The sequence below is a fragment of the Martes martes genome, assembly GCF_963455335.1.
Source record: "Martes martes genome assembly, chromosome: 7".
In the NCBI taxonomy this organism is placed as follows: domain Eukaryota; kingdom Metazoa; phylum Chordata; class Mammalia; order Carnivora; family Mustelidae; genus Martes; species Martes martes.
In genome coordinates this window covers 42,618,355-42,638,582 of record NC_137894.1, presented here as the reverse complement: position 1 = coordinate 42,638,582, position 20,228 = coordinate 42,618,355, and the positions used below count along the sequence as shown (strand labels likewise).

The following is a 20,228-nucleotide window of genomic DNA, read 5'->3' as shown; positions in this document are numbered from 1 at the left end:
GAACTAATTTATTTTATAACTGGAAGTTTAACATTTTTTGCTGAACATTTTGAGTATAGACATCTTAGCCCTTTGCTCTAAATACTTTAGCATGTGTCTCCTCAGAACAGGAACATACATCCTCTTATATATCCATGTTGCAATTTTCAAATTCTGGAAATTTAAACTGATCTGGCGGTAATATCTAATAAGCAGTCAATATTCAAATTTTACCAGTTGTTCCAGTAGTGTCCATTATAGTAATTTTCCCCTTGGTCCAGGATCACATATGGCAGTATCCCATAATACTGAGGGGGATTTTTATACTGATAGGTACTTGCTCTGGAATAGTTCTTCAGTCTTTCTTAGTCTTTTATGATGATGACAGTTTTGAAGAGTACAGTCTAGTTATTTCATGGAATGTCAGTATGGTTTTGTCTGAGTGATTCCTCATGATTTAATTGAGCTTGTATATTTTTGTAAGTATCTCTGTAAGTAATGATGTATCTGTAGAGCTCCCACCAGATGAACATGAAAGTCTCTATATAATACATTTTAAAATCATTTTCTACCCCATCCAAGGAGATTTAATTATCCTGAATAAAAAAGGAAAATTATAAGGCATGTCCAGAAAATAATTCTAGAGAAGAGCTTTTTCAAACTCTTTAGAAAATGCTAACTGTTCATCTTGTCATTTTTTAAAAAATCTCTGTATCAATGCATATATACATGTATACTATAAACAATATATACATATATACAGTACAATACAAATCCAGTCCTTGTACAGCTGTATTTGATGATTCCCCCATATATTCAACAATATGAATTTCTTTTTAAAATTTAATCCCTGTGTGACCTACTGTTTGAAGAAGGTTTTCTTAATGGCTGATTATATATCTGTCCTTAAAGTGAACTATTGATTGAGATTAGAAAATACTGAAATAGCACTGTTTCAAATCACTGTTTAGAGCAGCAACTTTTGATTTTATGTCTTTTTAATGATAGGCTGCGTTTCCCTTCTATGTTTATGCATATATATCAATTATATTTTTAATCAGGACGGTGATCCAACCGGGCATCTCCCATCCTGATATTCAGCTCTTGCAACCAATTAACTTGGAATTTTCTGTAAATCGGAATCTAGCTGCATCTTGGTATCACAAAGTGCCTGTTGTAGAAATTAAAGGACATCTTGAGTCAATGAATGTAAGTATATGAGCGAAAAAAAGTCATTATTCAAATTTTAGATTCTAAAGACTTTCTTAGTATAAATCAATATGTGAAATATTTTCTGATTGGCATACAAAAAATTTCAATGAGATATTGTCCAAAAAGATGTTTATTATTTAGCAAAATTTAATCTTCAGTTAAGTGTTACTTAACATTTATATATGTATGTATGTATATATGTACAATTGATATACATGTTAGTTTTGGTTATATAATATAGTGATTCAACATTTATATACATTGCAAAATAGTTACCATAGTAAGTCTTTTATCATCTGTCATCTTACAAAGTTAATATCATATTATTGAATATATTTTCCATACTATATATTACATCCTCATGACTTACTATATTATAATGGAAGTTTTCACTTATTAATCCCTTTCACCCATTTCATACCCCAGTTCCCCTTTGCCTCTGGGAACCACTAATCTGTTTTCTGTATCTATGAGCCTGGTTTTTGTTTTGTTTTTTAAATTTTACATATAAGTAAAACCATGCTGTATTTGTCTTTCTCTGACTTATATCTTTAGGCCTAAATGTTTTCTTTGGATAGATAAGCAGTAGTGGAATTGCTGGATCACATGGTCGTTCTGTTGTATTTTTTTTTTTTTTTTAGGAACCTCCATACTGTTTTCCATAGTGGCTGTCCCAGTTTACATTCCTGTCAACAGGGCTTGTGGGTTCCCTTTTCTCCACACCCTTGCCAGTACTAGTTGTTTCTTGTCTTTTGGGTAGTAGCCATTCTGAGCGGTGTGAGGTGATATCTAAACGTGGTTTTGATTTCATTTTCCTGATGAGCAGTAATGTTGAGCATCTTTTCATGTATTTGTTGCTCATTTCTGTGTCTCTCGGAAGAATGTCTATTCAGAACCTTTGTTCATTTTTTTTTTTTAAGATTTTATTTATTTGAGAGAGAGAGAGCATGAAAGGGGTGAGGGGCAGAGGGAGAAGCTGGCTCCCTGATGAGCAGAGGGCCCGATGTGGGACTTGATCCCGGGACTCCAGGATCATGACCTGAGCCGAAGGCAGTCGCTTAACCAACTGAGCCACCCAGGTGCCCCACGTTTGTTCATTTTTTAACTAGATTTTTTTTTTAATATTTTAGTCATTTATTTGGCAGACAGAGACCACTGGTAGGCAGAGAGGCAGGCAGAGAGAGGAAGGGAAGCAGGCTTCCTGCTGAGCAGAGAGCCCAATGCGGGACTCAATCCCAGGACTCTGGGATCATGACCCAAGCCGAAGGCAGAGGCTTTAACCTACTGAGCCACCCAGACGCCCCAGATTGTTTTTTTATTACTGAGTTGTATGAGTTCTTTATATATTTTGGATATTAACTGCTTATCAGATATATGATGTGCAAATATCTTTTCCCGTTCAGTCAATTACCTTTTCATTTTAATAATGGTTTCTTTATCTGTGCAGAAACTTTTTAGTTGATATAGTTCCAATTGGTTAGTTTTCCTTTTGTTGCCCTTGTCTTTAGGGTCAGATCTAAGGAAAAATCTTTAAGACTAATGTTAAGGAGCTTAACACCTTTTTTTTTTTTAAAGGACCTTTATGGTTTCAGGTCTCACATTCAAGACTTTCATCCATTTGAGTTAATTTTTGTGTATAGTGTAAGAAAGTGGTCCAGTTTCCTTCTTTTACATGTAGCACTTAAATTTGAACACATCCAAAACTCTTCCCACCCCCTATAGACTTTGTTTTTGATGTCCCTTTTTACATGTTTTATTTTTACTGCTTTTTTTTTTTTTTTTTAATTTTTTATTTATTTTCAGCGTAACAGTATTCATTGTTTTTTCACCACACCCAGTGCTCCATGCAATCTGTGCCCTCCCTAATACCCACCACCTGGTTCCCCCACCCTCCCACCCCGCCCCTTCAAAACCCTCAGGTTGTTTTTCAGAGTCCATAGTCTCTCATGGTTCACCTCCCCTTCCAATTTCCCTCAACTCCCTTCTCCTCTCCATCTACCCTTGTCCTCTATATTATTTGTCATGCTCCACCAATAAGTGAAACCATATGATACTTGACTTTCTCTGCTTGACTTATTTCACTCAACATAATCTCTTCCAGTCCTGTCCATGTTGCTACAAAAGTTGGGTATTCGTCCTTTCTGATGGAGGCATAATACTCCATAGTGTATATGGACCACATCTTCCTTATCCATTCATCCGTTGAAGGGCATCTTGGTTCTTTCCACAGTTTGGTGACCGTGGCCATTGCTGCTATAAACATTGGGGTACAGATGGCCCTTCTTTTCACTACATCTGTATCTTTGGGGTAAATACCCAGCAGTGCAATTGCAGGGTCATAGGGAAGATCTATTTTTAATTTCCTGAGGAATCTCCACACTGTTCTCCAAAGTGGCTGCACCAGTTTGCATTCCCACCAACAGTGTAAGAGGGTTCCCCTTTCTCCACATCCTCTCCAACACACGTTGTTTCCTGTCTTGCTAATTTTGGCCATTCTAACTGGTGTAAGGTGGTATCTCAATGTGGTTTTGATTTGAATCTCCCTGATGGCTAGTGATGATGAACATTTTTTCATGTGTCTGGTAGCCATTTGTATGTCTTCATTGGAGAAGTGTCTGTTCATATCTTCTGCCCATTTTTTGATATGATTATCTGTTTTGTGTGTGTTGAGTTTGAGGAGTTCTTTATAGATCCTGGATATCAACCTTTTATCTGTGCTGTCATTTGCAAATATCTTCTCCCATTCCGTGGGTTGCCTCTTTGTTTTGATGACTGTTTCTTTTGCTGTGCAGAAGCTTTTTATCTTGATGAAGTCCCAGAAGTTCATCTTTGCCTTTATTTCCTTCGCCTTTGGAGACATATCTTGAAAGAAGTTGCTATGGCTGATATCAAAGAGGTTACTCCCTATGTTCTCCTCGAGGATTCTGATGGATTCCTGTCTCACGTTGAGGTCTTTTATCCATTTCGAGTTTATCTTTGTGTACGGTGTAAGAGAATGGTCAAGTTTCATTCTTCTACATATAGCTGTCCAGTTTTCCCAGCACCATTTATTGAAGAGACTGTCTTTTTTCCACTGGATATTTTTTCCTGTTTTGTCAAAGATTATTTGACCATAGAGTTGAGGGTCCATATCTGGGCTCTCTACTCTGTTCCACTGGTCCATGTGTCTGTTTTTATGCCAGTACCATGCTGTCTTGGTGATCACAGCCTTGTAGTAAAGCTTGAAATCAGGTAACGTGATGCCACCAGTTTTATTTTTGTTTTTCAACATTTCCTTAGCAATTCGGGGTCTCTTCTGATTCCATACAAATTTTAGTATTATTTGCTCCAGCTCTTTGAAAAATACTGGTGGAATTTTGATTGGAATGGCATTAAAAGTATAGATTGCTCTGGGCAGTATAGACATTTTAACGATGTTTATTCTTCCCATCCAAGAGCATGGAATGGTCTTCCATCTTTTTGTGTCTTCTTCAATTTCTTTTAGGAGTGTTCTGTAGTTCCTCGAGTACAGATCTTTAACCTCTTTGGTTAGGTTTATTCCGAGGTATCTTATGGTTTTTGGTGCTATAGTAAATGGAATCGATTCTCTAATTTGCCTTTCTGTATTTTCATTGTTAGTGTATAAGAAAGCCACTGATTTCTGGACATTGACTTTGTATCCTGCTACATTACTGAATTGCTGTATGAGTTCTAGTAGTTTGGAGGTGGAGTCTTTCGGGTTTTCCATATAAAGAATCATGTCATCTGCGAAGAGAGAGAGTTTGACTTCTTCCTTGCCAATTTGGATACCTTTTATTTCTCTTTGTTGTCTGATTGCTGTTGCTAGGACTTCTAATACTATGTTGAACAAGAGTGGTGAGAGTGGGCATCCTTGTCGTGTTCCTGATCTCAATGGGAAGGCTGCAAGCTTTTTCCCATTGAGGATGATATTTGCTGTGGGTTTTTCATAGATAGATTTGATGAAGTTCAGGAATGTTCCCTCTATCCCTATACTTTGAAGCGTTTTAATCAGGAACGGATGCTGGATTTTGTCAAAAGCTTTTTCTGCATCAATGGAGAGGATCATGTGGTTCTTCTCTCTTCTCTTATTGATTTGTTCTATCACATTGATTGATTTGCGAATGTTGAACCATCCTTGTAACCCAGGGATGAATCCTACCTGGTCATGGTGGATAATCTTTTTAATGTGCTGTTGGATCCTGTTTGCTAGGATCTTGTTGAGAATCTTAGCATCCATATTCATCAGTGATATCGGTCTGAAATTCTCCTTTTTGGTAGGGTCTTTGCCTGGTTTGGGGATCAGGGTGATGCTGGCTTCATAAAAAGAGTCTGGAAGTTTTCCTTCTGCTTCAATTTTTTGAAACAGCTTCAGGAGAATAGGTATTATTTCTTCTTTGAAAGTTTGATAGAATTCCCCAGGGAATCCGTCAGGTCCTGGGCTCTTGTTTTTTGGGAGGTTTTTGATCACTGCTTCAATCTCGTTACTAGATATCGGTCTATTCAGGTTGTCAATTTCTTCCTGGTTCAATTTTGGGAGTTTATAGTTTTCCAGGAATGCATCCATTTCATCTAGGTTGCTTAGCTTATTGGCATATAACTGTTGATAATAGCTTCTGATGATTGTTTCTACTTCCTTGGTGTTAGTTGTGATCTCTCCCTTTTCATTCATAATTTTATTAATTTGGGCTTTCTCTCTTTTCTTTTGGATTAGTGTGGCCAATGGTTTATCGATCTTATTGATTCTTTCAAAAAACCAGCTTCTAGTTTCGTTGATACGTTCTACTGTATCTCTGGTTTCTACCTCGTTGATCTCTGCTCTAATCTTGATTATTTCCCTTCTTACGTGTGGAGTTGGTTTGATTTGTTGTTGATTCTCCAGTTCTTTAAGGTGTAGAGACAGCTGGTGTATTCTGGATTTTTCAATTTTTTTGAGGGAGGCTTGGATGGCTATGAATTTCCCCCTTAGGACCGCCTTTGCTGTATCCCATAGGTTTTGGAGTGAAGTGTCTTCGTTCTCATTGGTTTCCATAAATTGTTTAAGTTCTTCTTTGATCTCCTGGTTGATCCAAGCATTCTTAAGCAAGGTGGTCTTTAGCTTCCAGGTATTTGAGTTCCTTCTGAACTTTTCCTTGTGATTGAGCTCCAGTTTCAAAGCATTGTGATCTGAGAATATGCAGGGAATAATCTCAGTCTTTTGGTATCGGTTGAGCCCTGATTTGTGACCCAGTATGTGGTCTATTCTGGAGAAGGTTCCATGTGCACTTGAGAAGAATGAGTATTCTGTTGTTTTAGGGTGGAATGTTCTGTATATATCTATGAGGTCCATCTGGTCCAATGTGTCATTCAATGCTCTTATTTCTTTATTGATTTTCTGCTTCGATGATCTGTCTATTTCTGAGAGAGGCGTGTTAAGATCTCCTACTATTAATGTATTCATATCAATATGACTCTTTATCTTGATTAATAGTTTTCTTATGTAATTGGCTGCTCCCATATTGGGGGCATAGATATTTACAATTGTTAGATCATCTTGGTGGATAGTCCCTTTAAGAATGATGTAGTGTCCTTCTGTATCCCTGACTACTGTCTTTAGTTTAAAATCTAATTTATCTGATATGAGAATCGCTACCCCGGCCTTCTTTTGAGGCCCATTGGCGTGAAAGATGCTTCTCCATCCCTTCACTTTCAGTCTGGGTGTATCTTTAGGTTCAAAATGGGTCTCTTGTAGACAACATATGGATGGGTCCTGTCGTTTTATCCAATCTGCAACCCTGTGTCGTTTTATGGGTGCATTTAGGCCATTCACATTGAGAGTGATTATTGAGAGATACGTTTTTATTGACATTGTGTTATCTTTGAAGTCTTTCTTTCTGTCGATTGTCTCTATATTTCTGTTCAATGCTATTCTTAGGATTTTTCCTCTTTTATAGAACCCCCCTTAATATTTCCTGCAGTGTCGGCTTGGTGGTTGCATAGTCTTTCAAGCCTTGCCGGTCTTGGAAACTCTTTATCTCTCCATCCATTTTGAATGTCAGTCTTGCTGGATAAAGTATTCTTGGCTGCATGTTCTTCTCATTTAGTGCCCTGAATATATCTTGCCAGCCCTTTCTGGCTTGCCAGGTCTCTGTGGACAGGTCTGACGTTATTCTGATGGGCTTTCCTCTGTATGTAAGGAGGTTCTTTGTCCTAGCAGCTTTCAAGAGATTGTATCTACAATTATGATTCCTCAATTTTACTATGAGGTGCCTGGATGTTTTTTTTGAATTTATAATCTTGGGGGGGGACCTTTCTACTTCTAGTACATGAACACTTGTTCCATTCGCAAGATTGGGAAAATTTTCATGAAAAATTTGTTCCACTATATCTTCTAGACTTCTTTCTTTCTCCTCCCCTTCAGGGATTCCAATAATTCTGACGTTGGAACGTTTCATGGCATCATTTATTTCCCTGATTCTGTTTTCGTGGTTTCTAAGCTGTTTGTTCCAGGCTTCCTCCTGATCCTTTCTCTCTATTTGTTTGTCCTCCAGATCACTAATTCTATCTTCTGTCTCAGTTACCCTAGCTTTTAGAGAATTTAGATTAGATTGGAACTCATTGAGAGCGTTGTGAACCTCATCCCTGGTGGCCTTCAGCTCTGCCCTAACATTATGAACCTCCTCTCTGGTCGCTTTCAATTCTGCCCTAATCAATTCTGTTTGGTCATCCATGGCTTTCTCCAACCTAGCTATTGCCTGGATAATTGTTAGCCTGAATTCTCTTTCTGACATATTGTCTATGTTGATAGCCGTTAGCTCTGTTGCAGAAGGCCCATCCTCTGTATTTTTCTTCTGTTGGGGATTCCTCCTCCTAGTCATTTTGGTGAGAGATGACTGGACAGATGTAGCTGGATGTATTGACCGTGGTGCAGTCAAGGTGCACCCTGGAACGCTTCTGAGCACTCAGGATTCCCCACCCAAATGAGAGAAAAAAGAAAAGAAAAAGAAAAAAGAGGGAGAGAGAGAGACAGGAAAAAAAGGGAAGATAAAAGTGAAGGTTCAGCCCAAATGGGCCCCAGGGTAAGGTTTATGACGTATACAAACAAAAACAGACAAACAAAAAGACTGATAAAAGTATATGACGAGAGAAAAAATATATATATATAAGCAAAAAAAAGGAGGAGCCTCGTCAAGAAGAACCCCAAGTATAAGATTTATATACTATGCAGACAAACATAAATACACAGAGACACTGGCAGAAGAAAAAGATGGGAGCATGGTTATAGATTCTCGGTGTGGGCGAGGAAGGTTATTTTGATTCTTCCTGGATGTATCTTGATATCTTTGTTAAAGGACTCAACTTTCCTAAGAAAAAGGGGGATTAAAAATTGGTTCACCTATAGGGGTAGCATTGCTTGGAGAAAGGGGGTTACCTTGAAGTTTAACTCTATATGAATATTAGAAAATAAAAATAAAAAAGGAATAAACTGGACTAAACTAAATTAAAAATTTTTTTTTAAAAATTAAGAAAATAGAAAAGCAAAAGAAAAACACATGTGTATGTATCAAAAAATTCAGGTTAGAAGTTTATTATGGAATTTGATGTACTGGACATCTCACTGTGATGGTAAATAGGTTAAAAAATTATCTATATAAAAAAAGAAAAAAAATGAACCAGAATAGTGGGAAAGAATTAAAAATAAAAGTTGTATCTATGAAGTAGTGGTGGTTGTTCTCTTGTAGTCTTTTTTTTTTTTTTCCTGATTTGTTTTCTGGGGGAGGGGGCTGCCACGTGGGTTTTCAGTCAATGATGCTCCCTGAGTTAAGTCCTCCCAACCCCCTCAAGGGGGTGGGCTCTGAGAAAAACGTTTTTTTTTCAGGTTTTTGTTCTCTGGAGGTTTTTATGTTTGTTCACTTCTTTTCTCTCGCCTTGACAGCTTTTGATGGTTTTTGGAGGTTTAGAGGAAAGAAAACTGCACCCCAACCTCCCTCTCAGAGAGAAGCCTCAGTCTGCTCCCCTGCAGGTGCTGCAGCCGCTGGGCCGCTGGCAGAGCAGGTTCTGAGTCACGGTCCCTGGGGACGCAGGATCTCCTGCTTGTACGCAAAACCAAGGCAGCTGTGGCTGTCTGGGCAGCTCCAGACCGCCAGAGACGTTCCAAGCAGGGATCGCACACTGAGATTTTCCCGCTGGCTGGGGCTGAGAGCTCAGGTCTTGCGCGCACCTCTCCCAGGGGATGGTTTGGGGCGCGGCGCCTCCAGCTCTATCGGCTCTATCGCCGCGTGGGTCTATCACCGCGTGGGTCCCAGAACACCAGGCTGGGCGTTCGTGCACCTCTCTCAGGGGAGGTTGAGGCACGCGCGCATCTCCAGGAAGGTGCGCGTTCTGCCGTCTGGCGTGGCCCCAGCCCCTCACGGGAGCCGGACTCCACCCGTTCTCGGGCGCACTGGCGGCTCCGGGACAAAGACCAGGTTTCTCCGCCGCACTCTCCGGCTCAGCGCCAGGGGATGCTGTCCTGGGTCTGGGGATTTAAGCCCCTATCCCTATCCGCCCCGATTCCCACAATTTCCCCGCGCGAGTCTTTGCTCTTTTGAGTGCTTTCAACCAGACTCCAAGTTAATGCTGGTCCCCAGATGCCGGGCACTCTCGTATTGGGGTATTATTTTCCAGTCGGTCGCCTCTGGTGGCTCCCTCCCCCTTTTGTTTATCTTCCGATATCAGTCCGACGTTCCCACTCCACTTTACCTGCCCACTGGCGTCTTCTGGCCCCCGTAGAGATCCAGACGTGTATAATTCTGATCTCAGGCTGATTTCATGGGTGATCGGAGTTCTTTGGTAGGTAATCAGCTCACTTTAGGGTGCAGGTTGAAAAGGCGCCTCCTCCTACTTCCCCGCCATCTTGTCTCCACTGCTTTTGTTTTTTAACATTTTTTGTAGTTTTATAAGTTTTTAACCCACTACCTTTACTATATATTTACCTTTTCTAGTGAGATTTTTGCTTTCATATGTTTTCTTTTTATTAATTAGTGCCATTTCTTTTCATCTTAAAGAAGTCTTTTTTAGCATTCTTGTAAAACTGGTTTAGTGGTTATAAACTCTTTTAACTTTTGCTTGTCTGACAAACACTTTTTCTCTCCTTCTACTTGAATGATAAACTTGCTGGGTAGAGTGTTCTTGGTTGAAATTTTGTTTAGTACTTTGAGTATGTCATGCTACTCCTTTGGCTTATAAAGTTTCTTCTAAGAAATTTGCCAATAGACTTATGGGGTTCCCCTTGAACTTAACAAGTTGTTTTTGTCTTGCTGATTTTAAGATTCTCTCTTTATCTTTTATTTTTGACATTTTAATTATAGTCTGTCTTAGTATAGTGCTCCTTGGGTTGATATTTTTTGGCACTCTCTGGACTTCCTGGACCTGGATGTCTGTTTCCTTCCCTAAGTTAGGGAAGTTTTCAGGCATTATTTCTTCAAAAACTTGTCTGCCTCTTTCCTCTCTCTTCTTTTTTGAGACCTCTATAATGTTAATGTTCTTCTGTTTATTATTGTACCAAAAGTCCCTTAAGATAGCTTTATTTAAAATTTTTTTTAAATGTTGTTACTCTGAGTTCTGTTCTTTATCTTCCTGTTCACTGTTTACTGATATGCTCTCCTTCATCTAGTCTGCTGCTGAACCCCCCTGGTGTGTTTTTCAGTTCCCAGTTTTTGTATCTTTAGTTTTCTGACTTTTGTTTGGTACTTTCTTATATTTTATATCTCCTTGTTGAAGTTTTCACTGTGTTTATCTTCTGAGTTCAGTGAGTACCTTTATGATCATAACTTTAATTCTTTATCACGTAGATTGCTTATCTCCATACCACTGAGGTGTTTTTCTGAGGTTTGTCTTTCTGAGGTTTGAAAATATTTGTTTCCTCATTTTGTGTGACTTTCTGTGTTTATTCCTATTTATTAGGTGAAACAACTGCTTTTTTCAATCTTGAATGAATGGTCTGGTTTGGGTGATGATTCTTCTCTTTCAGCCTTACCATAGCTTGTGGTTGTCTCTTGAACTTTTGTGGTTGTCAAAACCATCTGACTTATTATTGGTATGCCCTCATTATTTAGAGCATACCAAGATCTGTCAGTGGATCCAAGTGGAGGAATTTTATTTAGCACCTAGTTTCAGGCTGATTGGAAGTCAGACCCTCAGGCAACAGCTTTTAAAATATGCAAACGTATACAGTCCTGTGGGACTGCAGTCATAATCTCTGCTGGGCTCTAGACTAGACTAGAAGATCTGGATGTGTCCATTGAGCAACAACTGAAGAAATTGGTATATTGCATTGGTGTATAAACGAGTATATGAACTCCTTTCTGGGAAGTCTTGTCTACTGTAATGAGGCCAAAAGGATGTGCAAGGGTGGTGTCTCCTTGCTTTCATACCCTGAAAGCTCCTCTTTGGTCTCTAGATGTGTGGGAAATCTGAAGTCTGTTCTGTAGGCTGATGCTCAAGGTTGAGTGACTAGGTCTTTTTCACAGACTGAGGATGTGCTTTAGTCTGCTGTCTGTGCATTGCCCTGGGGGTGGTAACTTGCCAAGAACTGTCTTTCTGATCATTACGGTTCTTTGGAGCTCTGGAACACCAATCCTCTTGGCTGGGAGGGCCAGGAGATCGTGGGTGTTCCCTCTGTGGATTGCATATCCCTGCTGGCTTTAGGAAGACACCTGTGAGTGTAGGTTGCAGAGCATGCTCACTGGCTTCAGAAAGGCAGTGGGAAAATGTCTTGACTGCGTGTGCCATGAGCTTCAGCAGCAAAACAGTCTAGTGCCTTGTTTGTCTGTGTACTGACTTCAGGCTGGGGGTGGGAAAATGCCAGGACAGCTCACCAGCTCCAGCCATGGGTGTGTTATGACTGCCTGTGCTTGCAAACATTAGTTCGAAATGGGAGAACTCCAGCACAGTTTTGCTCTCTAGCCCAGGCAGGTTGCAAGGGAGCACTGCAATTGCCAGTGCACTCCAGCCTCAGCAGGTGTTGTGACTCACTCCTTCACTCATCCCAGCAAGGTTCTGGGAGAGTGCCCTATCTGAGCTCTCCTGTCATGCTAGCAGGCTATATGGAGAGTACAACAAGGGCATCTGCTAGCACGTCAGTCTCCCATGAGTATTTCAAATGTCATGTCTCCTGCTCCTCCAGCCATTGCCCCCAAATCAGCAAGTGAATTTCCCTCACATATAGTCTAGGTGTTTTTCAAACTGCTGTTTTTTCGCTGGATCTTGGGACGAACCCTTTAAGAGGGGAATCTCAGTTTAGGACCCCCGGAGGTCAACCCTGTTGATTTTCCAAGCCAGACATTCTGGGGGCTTCTTGCTTTGGCGCAGATCACAACTCTTCACTCTTCCGTGAGAAGTGCCTGTCTGGTGAAATCCTTCTCTTTTGGGTGACACAACACTGGGAGTATAGGCTTTTTTGGGAGACCATGTCTCTCTGCCTCTCCAGCTCATCTCAATGTGGTCCTTTTATCTTTTGCTTTGAGGAGCAGTTCATCAGGATTCAGGTCTTTCTCAGAGAAGAATGATCCATATGTAGTTGTAGATTTAATATGTACATGGGAGGTGAGTTCAGAATCTTCCTATGCCACCATCTTGGACCCCTCTTCATTGTTTAGTTTTTAAATTTGCTTTATGTACAATGAATAATAGCAGAGATCTCTGTATAAATTATTTATTAGTATATTGCATCTCATTTTATATGTTCTATACCCAAACTTTTAATTTTAGGGGTATCTAAGTATCCCCATAGCATTGAGGGAAAAACTTGCTTTTCATATTAAAGATAGCCTTTTTATTTCATTGGAGTTGTTATTTTTTAAAATGTAGAATTTTCATTTTTTTCTGAATTTGTTACTTTTTTTAAAATGATGTGATCTCTTTAATCATCATCTTTCACTATAATTTATATAAGTTAAGTAGATGGAACTAATACAGATTTATAAATCACATTTTTTTCTCCATTTTATTATCTGTGAAACCAAAAATTTAAAAATGAAAGAAGTAGTGAAATACTTGAGTGCCTAGTGAATATATAATTTTTGTGTTAAGGTTATTCTTTCTTCAACGTCTTATAAGTTATAATTTATTTTCTATTTTAAAATTGTTTCATTTTACCTATTTTTAAAGGAATTTCTAAAAAGGATTTTATTTTTTTGAGAAAGAGAGAGAATGAGCAGGGGCGAGAGGTAAAGGAGAGGGAGAAGCAGAATCCCTGCTGAGCAGAGAGCCTGATGCGGGACTTGATCCCAGAACCCTGGGATCATGAACTGAGCCACCCAGGCACCCTAAAGGAATTTTTAAGAAAGATTTTATTTATTTATTTAATAGAGAGAGAGAGTGCACACAAGCAGGGGGAGCGGCAGGCAGAGGGAGAGGGAGAAGCAGGCTTCCTGCTGAGATGGGAGCCTGACATGGGGCTCCATTTCAGGACCCTGGGATCATGACCTGAGCCAAAGGCAGGCACTTAACCAACTGAGCCAACCAGACACCCCTAAAATTGTTTCATTTTAAAATGAAATGTCTTTATCTTTTCTTTTAATGATATTGCACAGGTTAATCTCAATCAAGAAGATCTTAATCTTTTATTTAGAATACTAGCAGAAAATCTTGGTGAGGCTACTGAAGACTTAAATAAAATGAAACCAGGAGTACAGAAGACAGGTAAGAGACTAACAGTAGGTGGCATAATCCACATAGCTATTTATTTTGCAATTTAGTAGGGGAGACAGACAATAAAAATGACATAAGCAAATATATACTTAAAAATTGTGATTCGTATCACCATGAAAACAGAAGATGTTTATTTGTTGAATAAATATTGCATAAAACTGTAGTTAGTGCTGACGGACTCTCTTTAGTTATGGCAACAGTCGTTTATAGGTTCAGAACTTTTTCCAAGTTGTATTAAGTTAGGAGGAACCATAACGAAGCATTTTAAATCTGGTAGATTCCTGGAATAATTAGTGAAATTGCATATATACAAATAAAAACATTCAAAGTTGGCAGCAGGCTATGGTAGCATACTTAATCTGATTTTTAAATTAGGTTTTATGGTAAAATATCTTTAAGAATTGAAATATTTGATAAATTAGCCCTCAGCAAAGAAAATACTGAAAAATTGTACTGCAGTAAAAACTTAGAGAATTTATTAGTTGCAATGGCCTTTTGACATAAGGCAAAGTAACTACCAGACCTAACTGCTTTATATATTTATGTTACATACACACACACATATAGTCAATTTTTCCAAGCAAATGGCACTATCCTATAAATATGTATATGTGTATGTATTTCTGCACTTTCCTTTTTTCTTTCAAATAACAGTTTATCTTGGTGTCCATTCTATATCTGTAAATATATTATGTGTAGATCTGTTTCATTCTTTCTAATGGCTTCCTACATTAAATTCTCTTGAAGTATTATAATTTACTTAGCAAGTCTGTATTGATGGGCATTCCAGATTGTTTTCAGTCTTTCACTCTTACCACATTGCATTGAATATCCTTGTCCATACACTTTTACAAGTGCACATGTATCTATAGGGGAAACACCAGGACTACTTGATTAAAGGGTACTTAATTTTTATTAACTTAATGTATGTTAAGTTAATGAATTTAATTAACTTAATTGAACATTTTTGACACATCTTGCCAGTTGCTCCCCTTAGAACTTGTAGTAATTTTGTACTCCCACCAGCTTGTTTTTCTATATTAAAATTTTTGCTAAATTGCTAAGTGAAAAATGGTATCTCACTATATTTTTATTATTTAAAAAAATTTTTTACTGTATTACAGAGCACAAACAGTAATAAAGACCACATATCTTAAGTGTACAGTTCATTGAATTTTTATGTATAGCTATACCAGATAGCTATTAATCACCATGGTTAATACATAGAACATTTCCAGCTCGCCCCAGAAGGGCTCCCTATGCCCCTTCTTAATCAGTACCAAACACCCACCCGCCCTCAAATCCACCCAGAATTAATTGCCATCCTTATTTGTAATACCACAGGTAGATTAGTTTTGCCTGTTCTTGAATTTCACATAAATGGAGTCATATAGAATGTGCTCTTTGGTTTTTGGCTTCTTTCAGTCATCATTTTGTTTGGGAGATTCCTCCGTGGTGTTGTGTGTAGCTGTAGTTGTTATTTCATTCATTTGTTTGTTTGTTTGTTTATTTTATTGTGTTAAGTTAGTCACCATACAATACATCATTAGTTTTTGATGTAGTGTTCCAAGATTCATTGTTTACATATAACAATCCTGTGCATATTCAACATCCAAATGCATTAGTATTTATTTTATCCATTCTACCTTTGATGGAAAGCATTTGGGTTGTTTCCATTTTTTGACCATCTAGGATAAAGTTGCTATAAAGATGTTATTATACATATCTCTTGTTATATTTATGTACTGTCTTCTTTTGGTTTTATAGCTGAGCTTCACAGGTTAGGCTCATTTATTAGCTTACATTTAGCTGCAGTAACTTAGGCCATATTATACCAAATGATTTTCTGAATGGTTGTACCAATTTACCAGCAATGTATGAGACTACTAGTTGTTTCACATTCTCCCTGGTCTTTGATATTGTCAGTAATTTAAAATTAGCCATCCTGGCTGATATGCAGTAGTATTTCTGTGGTTCTTATTTATTCCCTGATTACTAATGAAACTGACACCTTTTCATATGCTTACTGGCCATTTCGGTATCCTTTTCAATGACATGACTGACCATTGAAGTCTATTGACCATTATTTTTATTGAGTGTTTTTTCCTTAGTGATATGTTGGAGTTTTTTGTTCATTCTGGTTATGAGCCCATTGTTGGTTGTGTGTATTGTATGTGTTTGTGTTGATATAGGCATAGATATATCATACTCCTGTGATTTGCTTTTCATTCTTAATGGGTCTTTTATGAGTAGAATTACTTAATTGTAATGGATTCCATTATATCATTTTTGAAAGTGGTTAGTGCTTTTTATTTCTTATTTAAGAATCTTTGCCTATTCCAGGAATTATTTTGTAAAAGCAAAATATTTGCTAAAATTATTTCCTCTGGATCACACTCTGGAACAGTGCTGGGATAAGGTGATAGTTAAAAACCTCACCCTGTGTGTTTCTTTCTCAGAGTTAATAATTGACAGCAGTGGTTTTCAATATGGTTTTCAGGTACAGTTTATGGTATAGGATTCTTGTGTTAGTGATCATAGATAATGTTAACTCCAATAATATTAGTAACTAATGTAATGTTATTGAAGGTTAGTTGAGAGTAAAGGCTATCGTGAGACTGAGGAGTTTGGACTCTACCATTTGCCATCTCTGTGATGTTGGGCAATGTCCTGAATCTCTTTGAACCTCAATTTGCTCATCTGTGAAATGAGGACAGTGAAGTTTTTATTTTGAAGGGTTGATAAAAGAATGAAGTGAGACAATCCATATACAGCCCTTAGCATAGTGAGCAGCACAGAGGTAAGCACTTAGCAAGTAATAGCTATAATTATTAGTTTTCTCTATTACAGTTTAGAAAGCAATTTTATTGTATTTCTGAGTATGTGAATTTTAGCACAACAATATCAGTTTCATATAGCTTTCTTTTTGCTTTTTTGTATGGTAGAAGAGGTTGTAACCATCCCTCCTATTTTTTTCTTTTCTAGCCTTAACTCTTGTTATCCTCCTCATGATTTAAGCGTATCAAACTCTGTTTCCAAAACCTATCATGATGTGCTATTTACAATTTCCCCACAATCTCTTAACCTTATTCTTGAATGTCTTCTCTGTGTGAGGAGGTACTTAAGCTCTACCTGAATGATAACTCCCTTATTAAACCTTTCTTGACCTCCCCATAACAACTTCATGTTCTGTATTTTCTGCAATATTCTATAGTTTATTAACACTTGTCTACTTAATGTGACCAGGCATGGCCCACTTCTTTTGTTTGTTTGTATTTGAAATGTATATGTCTCTTCTACTAAACCATAAGCTTTCTAAGGGCTGGAGCTACGTATTACTGATTTGTAGATTTTCAGTGCTTACGCAGGTCCAGAGTACTCATACATGTCCTCAATCAGTATTTGTGGGAAAAATGTGTGGGTAGAAGTGAAAGAATTTCTTTTAAATCTTTAGGTGAAATTAAAGGGCCACTTGAAACCTCTACAGCAAAACAAGATGTACATGCTTCCCAAGTTACTTTAACAGCTGGAGTGGAAGAAATGAGATCTATAGACATCATTAATGTGCTACTGAATTTTGAAATCAAAGAAGTATGTAATTTTCATCTGTTTCTGTAAAGTGAATAAATAATAGATAATTGGAATTACCTCTACTAAAACTTATAGATTATTGATATGCATGAAAAAATCTTAACATAGGCTATTTATAATTTATATGTAGCAGTGCAGTTTGTAGTAAATTTGAGAGTTTATGGAAGATGAGTTCTATTTGAGGTATACAATATTTCATAGAGAACATGGTAACATGTCCTGTAACATGCTTTCTAAATGATTATAGGACACTTGGGGTGTAGCTTGCTTTGGATTTCATATAAGAAAGTCAGGAAGAGGAAGTAGTGACAGAAATCCTTTGCAAATTTTAGAAACTCTTGATAGAACAAAGCAAAGTATATCTACATTTTTTAAGTGTTATAATACCACCATCTGCTTCCATCTGCAGATCTTTGAGGAAATATTAAATGGATTTTCCTCTTTTGTATTCACACATTAATATTCATTGCATGTGCTAAGTGCTGAGGATACAAAATTAAAAGTCAAAGACTCTGATTTCTAACAAGAAAACAAACAATTAAAATTTTGGAAGTGCTCCCATTAAAAATGTACCTAAGGAGCTTGTGTCTGTGATAGTAAGGAGGGGGCATCTAAGCAGGCTGAGAGTGTCAGGGAAGATTTTTCTGGAGGAAGTGACATTTGAGATGAACCTTTAAGGAACAGTACTTAGAGTCTGAGAAAAGGGGATCAGGAAAGGGGCTCGGGCAGGGTTAAGGTGTGAGTATATGAGAAAATACAGTAGATAAGGGGACTTGTAAGAACTTCCTGCAAAATCCCTTCATCATTAATGGGAGAGGTTATGTTCTTCCTCTGAGTTAAAAATAATAAACTTTAAAACAAATGGGTTCTACTTTTCTTATCTGAAATACATGCTTTGCAACTAATTTCTTTCATCTTAAAACTTTACTGTTTTTCTGGTTAACATTAGAGTTACTAAAGATACATAAGCTTTAATAATTAAAACATGGACAGAGGAATCATTCTGTTTGCAAATGGGCTTCATTAACATATGTGCATAGAAAACCCATAAGCTGCTTTTAATATCATTTTTAATAAATATTATTCCCTGAGGACATGGAAATTAGGGGAAGTACATTCCCCAAGGCCAATACTTGACACTGTCTGAAGACATTTTTGGTTGTCACTATCTGGGGAGAGGGAGCTGCTGACAACAAGTGTGAGAGGCCAGTGTTACCACTAAACATCCTACAGTACACAGGTCTGCTCCCTCACTACAAAAAATTATCCAGCCAAAAATGTCAATGGTGTCAAGCCTGAGAAATCTTACCTTAGGATTAGTATAAAGGTTGATCGTTTATCATATAGACTTCCAGAGGAAAGGCTATCCATCAGACTAGAACTCCTGGTTCTAGGCAGAACTACTTTGTTTTTTTCAAATTTTACCTTGACAATCACTAAAATAGAGTGGCAGTGTTTCAGAAGTCTGAACAAGTAAATATATCTGCTCGGCGGGAAGCCTGCTTCTTCCTCTCCTGCTCCCCCTGCTTGTGCTCTCTCTCTCTCTCTCTGTCAAATAAATAAATAACAACCCTTAAAAATAATTTAAATAAACATACCTTCTAATAACACTAGGAAATTTTCCAGGCACAAATAGTAGTACACATCTTTACATTGTGTGAATTTTTTTATTATATTGCTCTGGATGGTTTTGAAATTGTTGACTTACTTTCATCATATATTAGTGGAATTGTTTGTGGTAATACTGGGTCTTTTCTAGGTTGTGATTACTTTGATGAAAAAAGCAGAAAAGAAAGGAAGGCCTTTACATGAACTGAATATCCTGCAGCTTGGAATGAAAGCTAAAGTTAAACCCTATGACCTGACTGCTAAGGCTTATCTAAAAAAAATTAGTATGCGATGCTTTGAGTTCACTGGTGAGTGTGAAGTATAGTCTGTATAAATTATTCATGTTATAGGCAGTGATAACTACCTTCTTGTCAATAGTAAACACCTTTTATTCATGTCACCATAGTTATTTAGTTAATTAAATTTACTACCTTGATGAAAAGGAACTTGTAATTTAAAAATTTATTATCTATGTAGTTACCATAAAGTAAGAATATATCTAAATATATATATCTATATTTAGCAAGAAGTAGAATACATTCAAATCCACTTTCTAACATGCATTAAGCCAACTTTTAAAGTTGCTATGGATGTTTAAAGTTTATAGGAACTCCATGAGGTAACTTTAAGTAAAGCAAACATATTAAGAATAATCCCTAGTTTATGTATTTCATAGCTTTATTCTTCAGTATATTCTTTCTGATTTATTCAAATGAATAATACCAGTAGTACAAATGTTAACAAAAGTTATAATTGACTGGTGCTGGGTTTTGGGGTGTTTTTTTTTTCAAAGTTTTTAATGGAGGTTTTTTTTTCTGTCAAAGCCACTTTTATTGAAGTATGATTAATATATAGTAAAATTCTGTTTTAAAATACATTTGAAATGTTTGAGATACTTACTGGAGCTGCCCTGTGTTTTTTATTTTTAGACTCTGCTGGAGAGCCGCTTCACATTATTAACTCTTCTAATGTAACTAAGGAGCCCCTGCTGAAAATGTCACTGACAAAGGTACCTGGTTTCCTCCTAGGATTCTTTAATATTTGAATGTATGAAGTTATGTAATTCTCCCATATTTAATATTTCAATTTCCCCCCTAATATTTTTCATTCTAAAGCCCATTGATTATAGTGAGTTATGCAAGCATCCAACAATAACCTTGTGAATTACC

At 37.4% G+C, this 20,228-nt stretch overlaps 1 protein-coding gene across 1 annotated transcript in view; it reads left to right on the top strand.

Annotated features, from left to right (window-relative positions):
• Nucleotides 1-20,228, top strand: part of VPS13C (vacuolar protein sorting 13 homolog C) — a 191,705-nt gene that overhangs the window by 87,263 nt on the left and 84,214 nt on the right. The window contains exons 34-38 of the mRNA XM_080807819.1: nt 1,041-1,188; nt 13,743-13,851; nt 17,315-17,451; nt 19,211-19,367; nt 19,989-20,068. Coding sequence (XP_080663945.1) covers nt 1,041-1,188; nt 13,743-13,851; nt 17,315-17,451; nt 19,211-19,367; nt 19,989-20,068 — 631 coding nt within the window. The remainder of the gene's footprint in view (nt 1-1,040; nt 1,189-13,742; nt 13,852-17,314; nt 17,452-19,210; nt 19,368-19,988; nt 20,069-20,228) is intronic.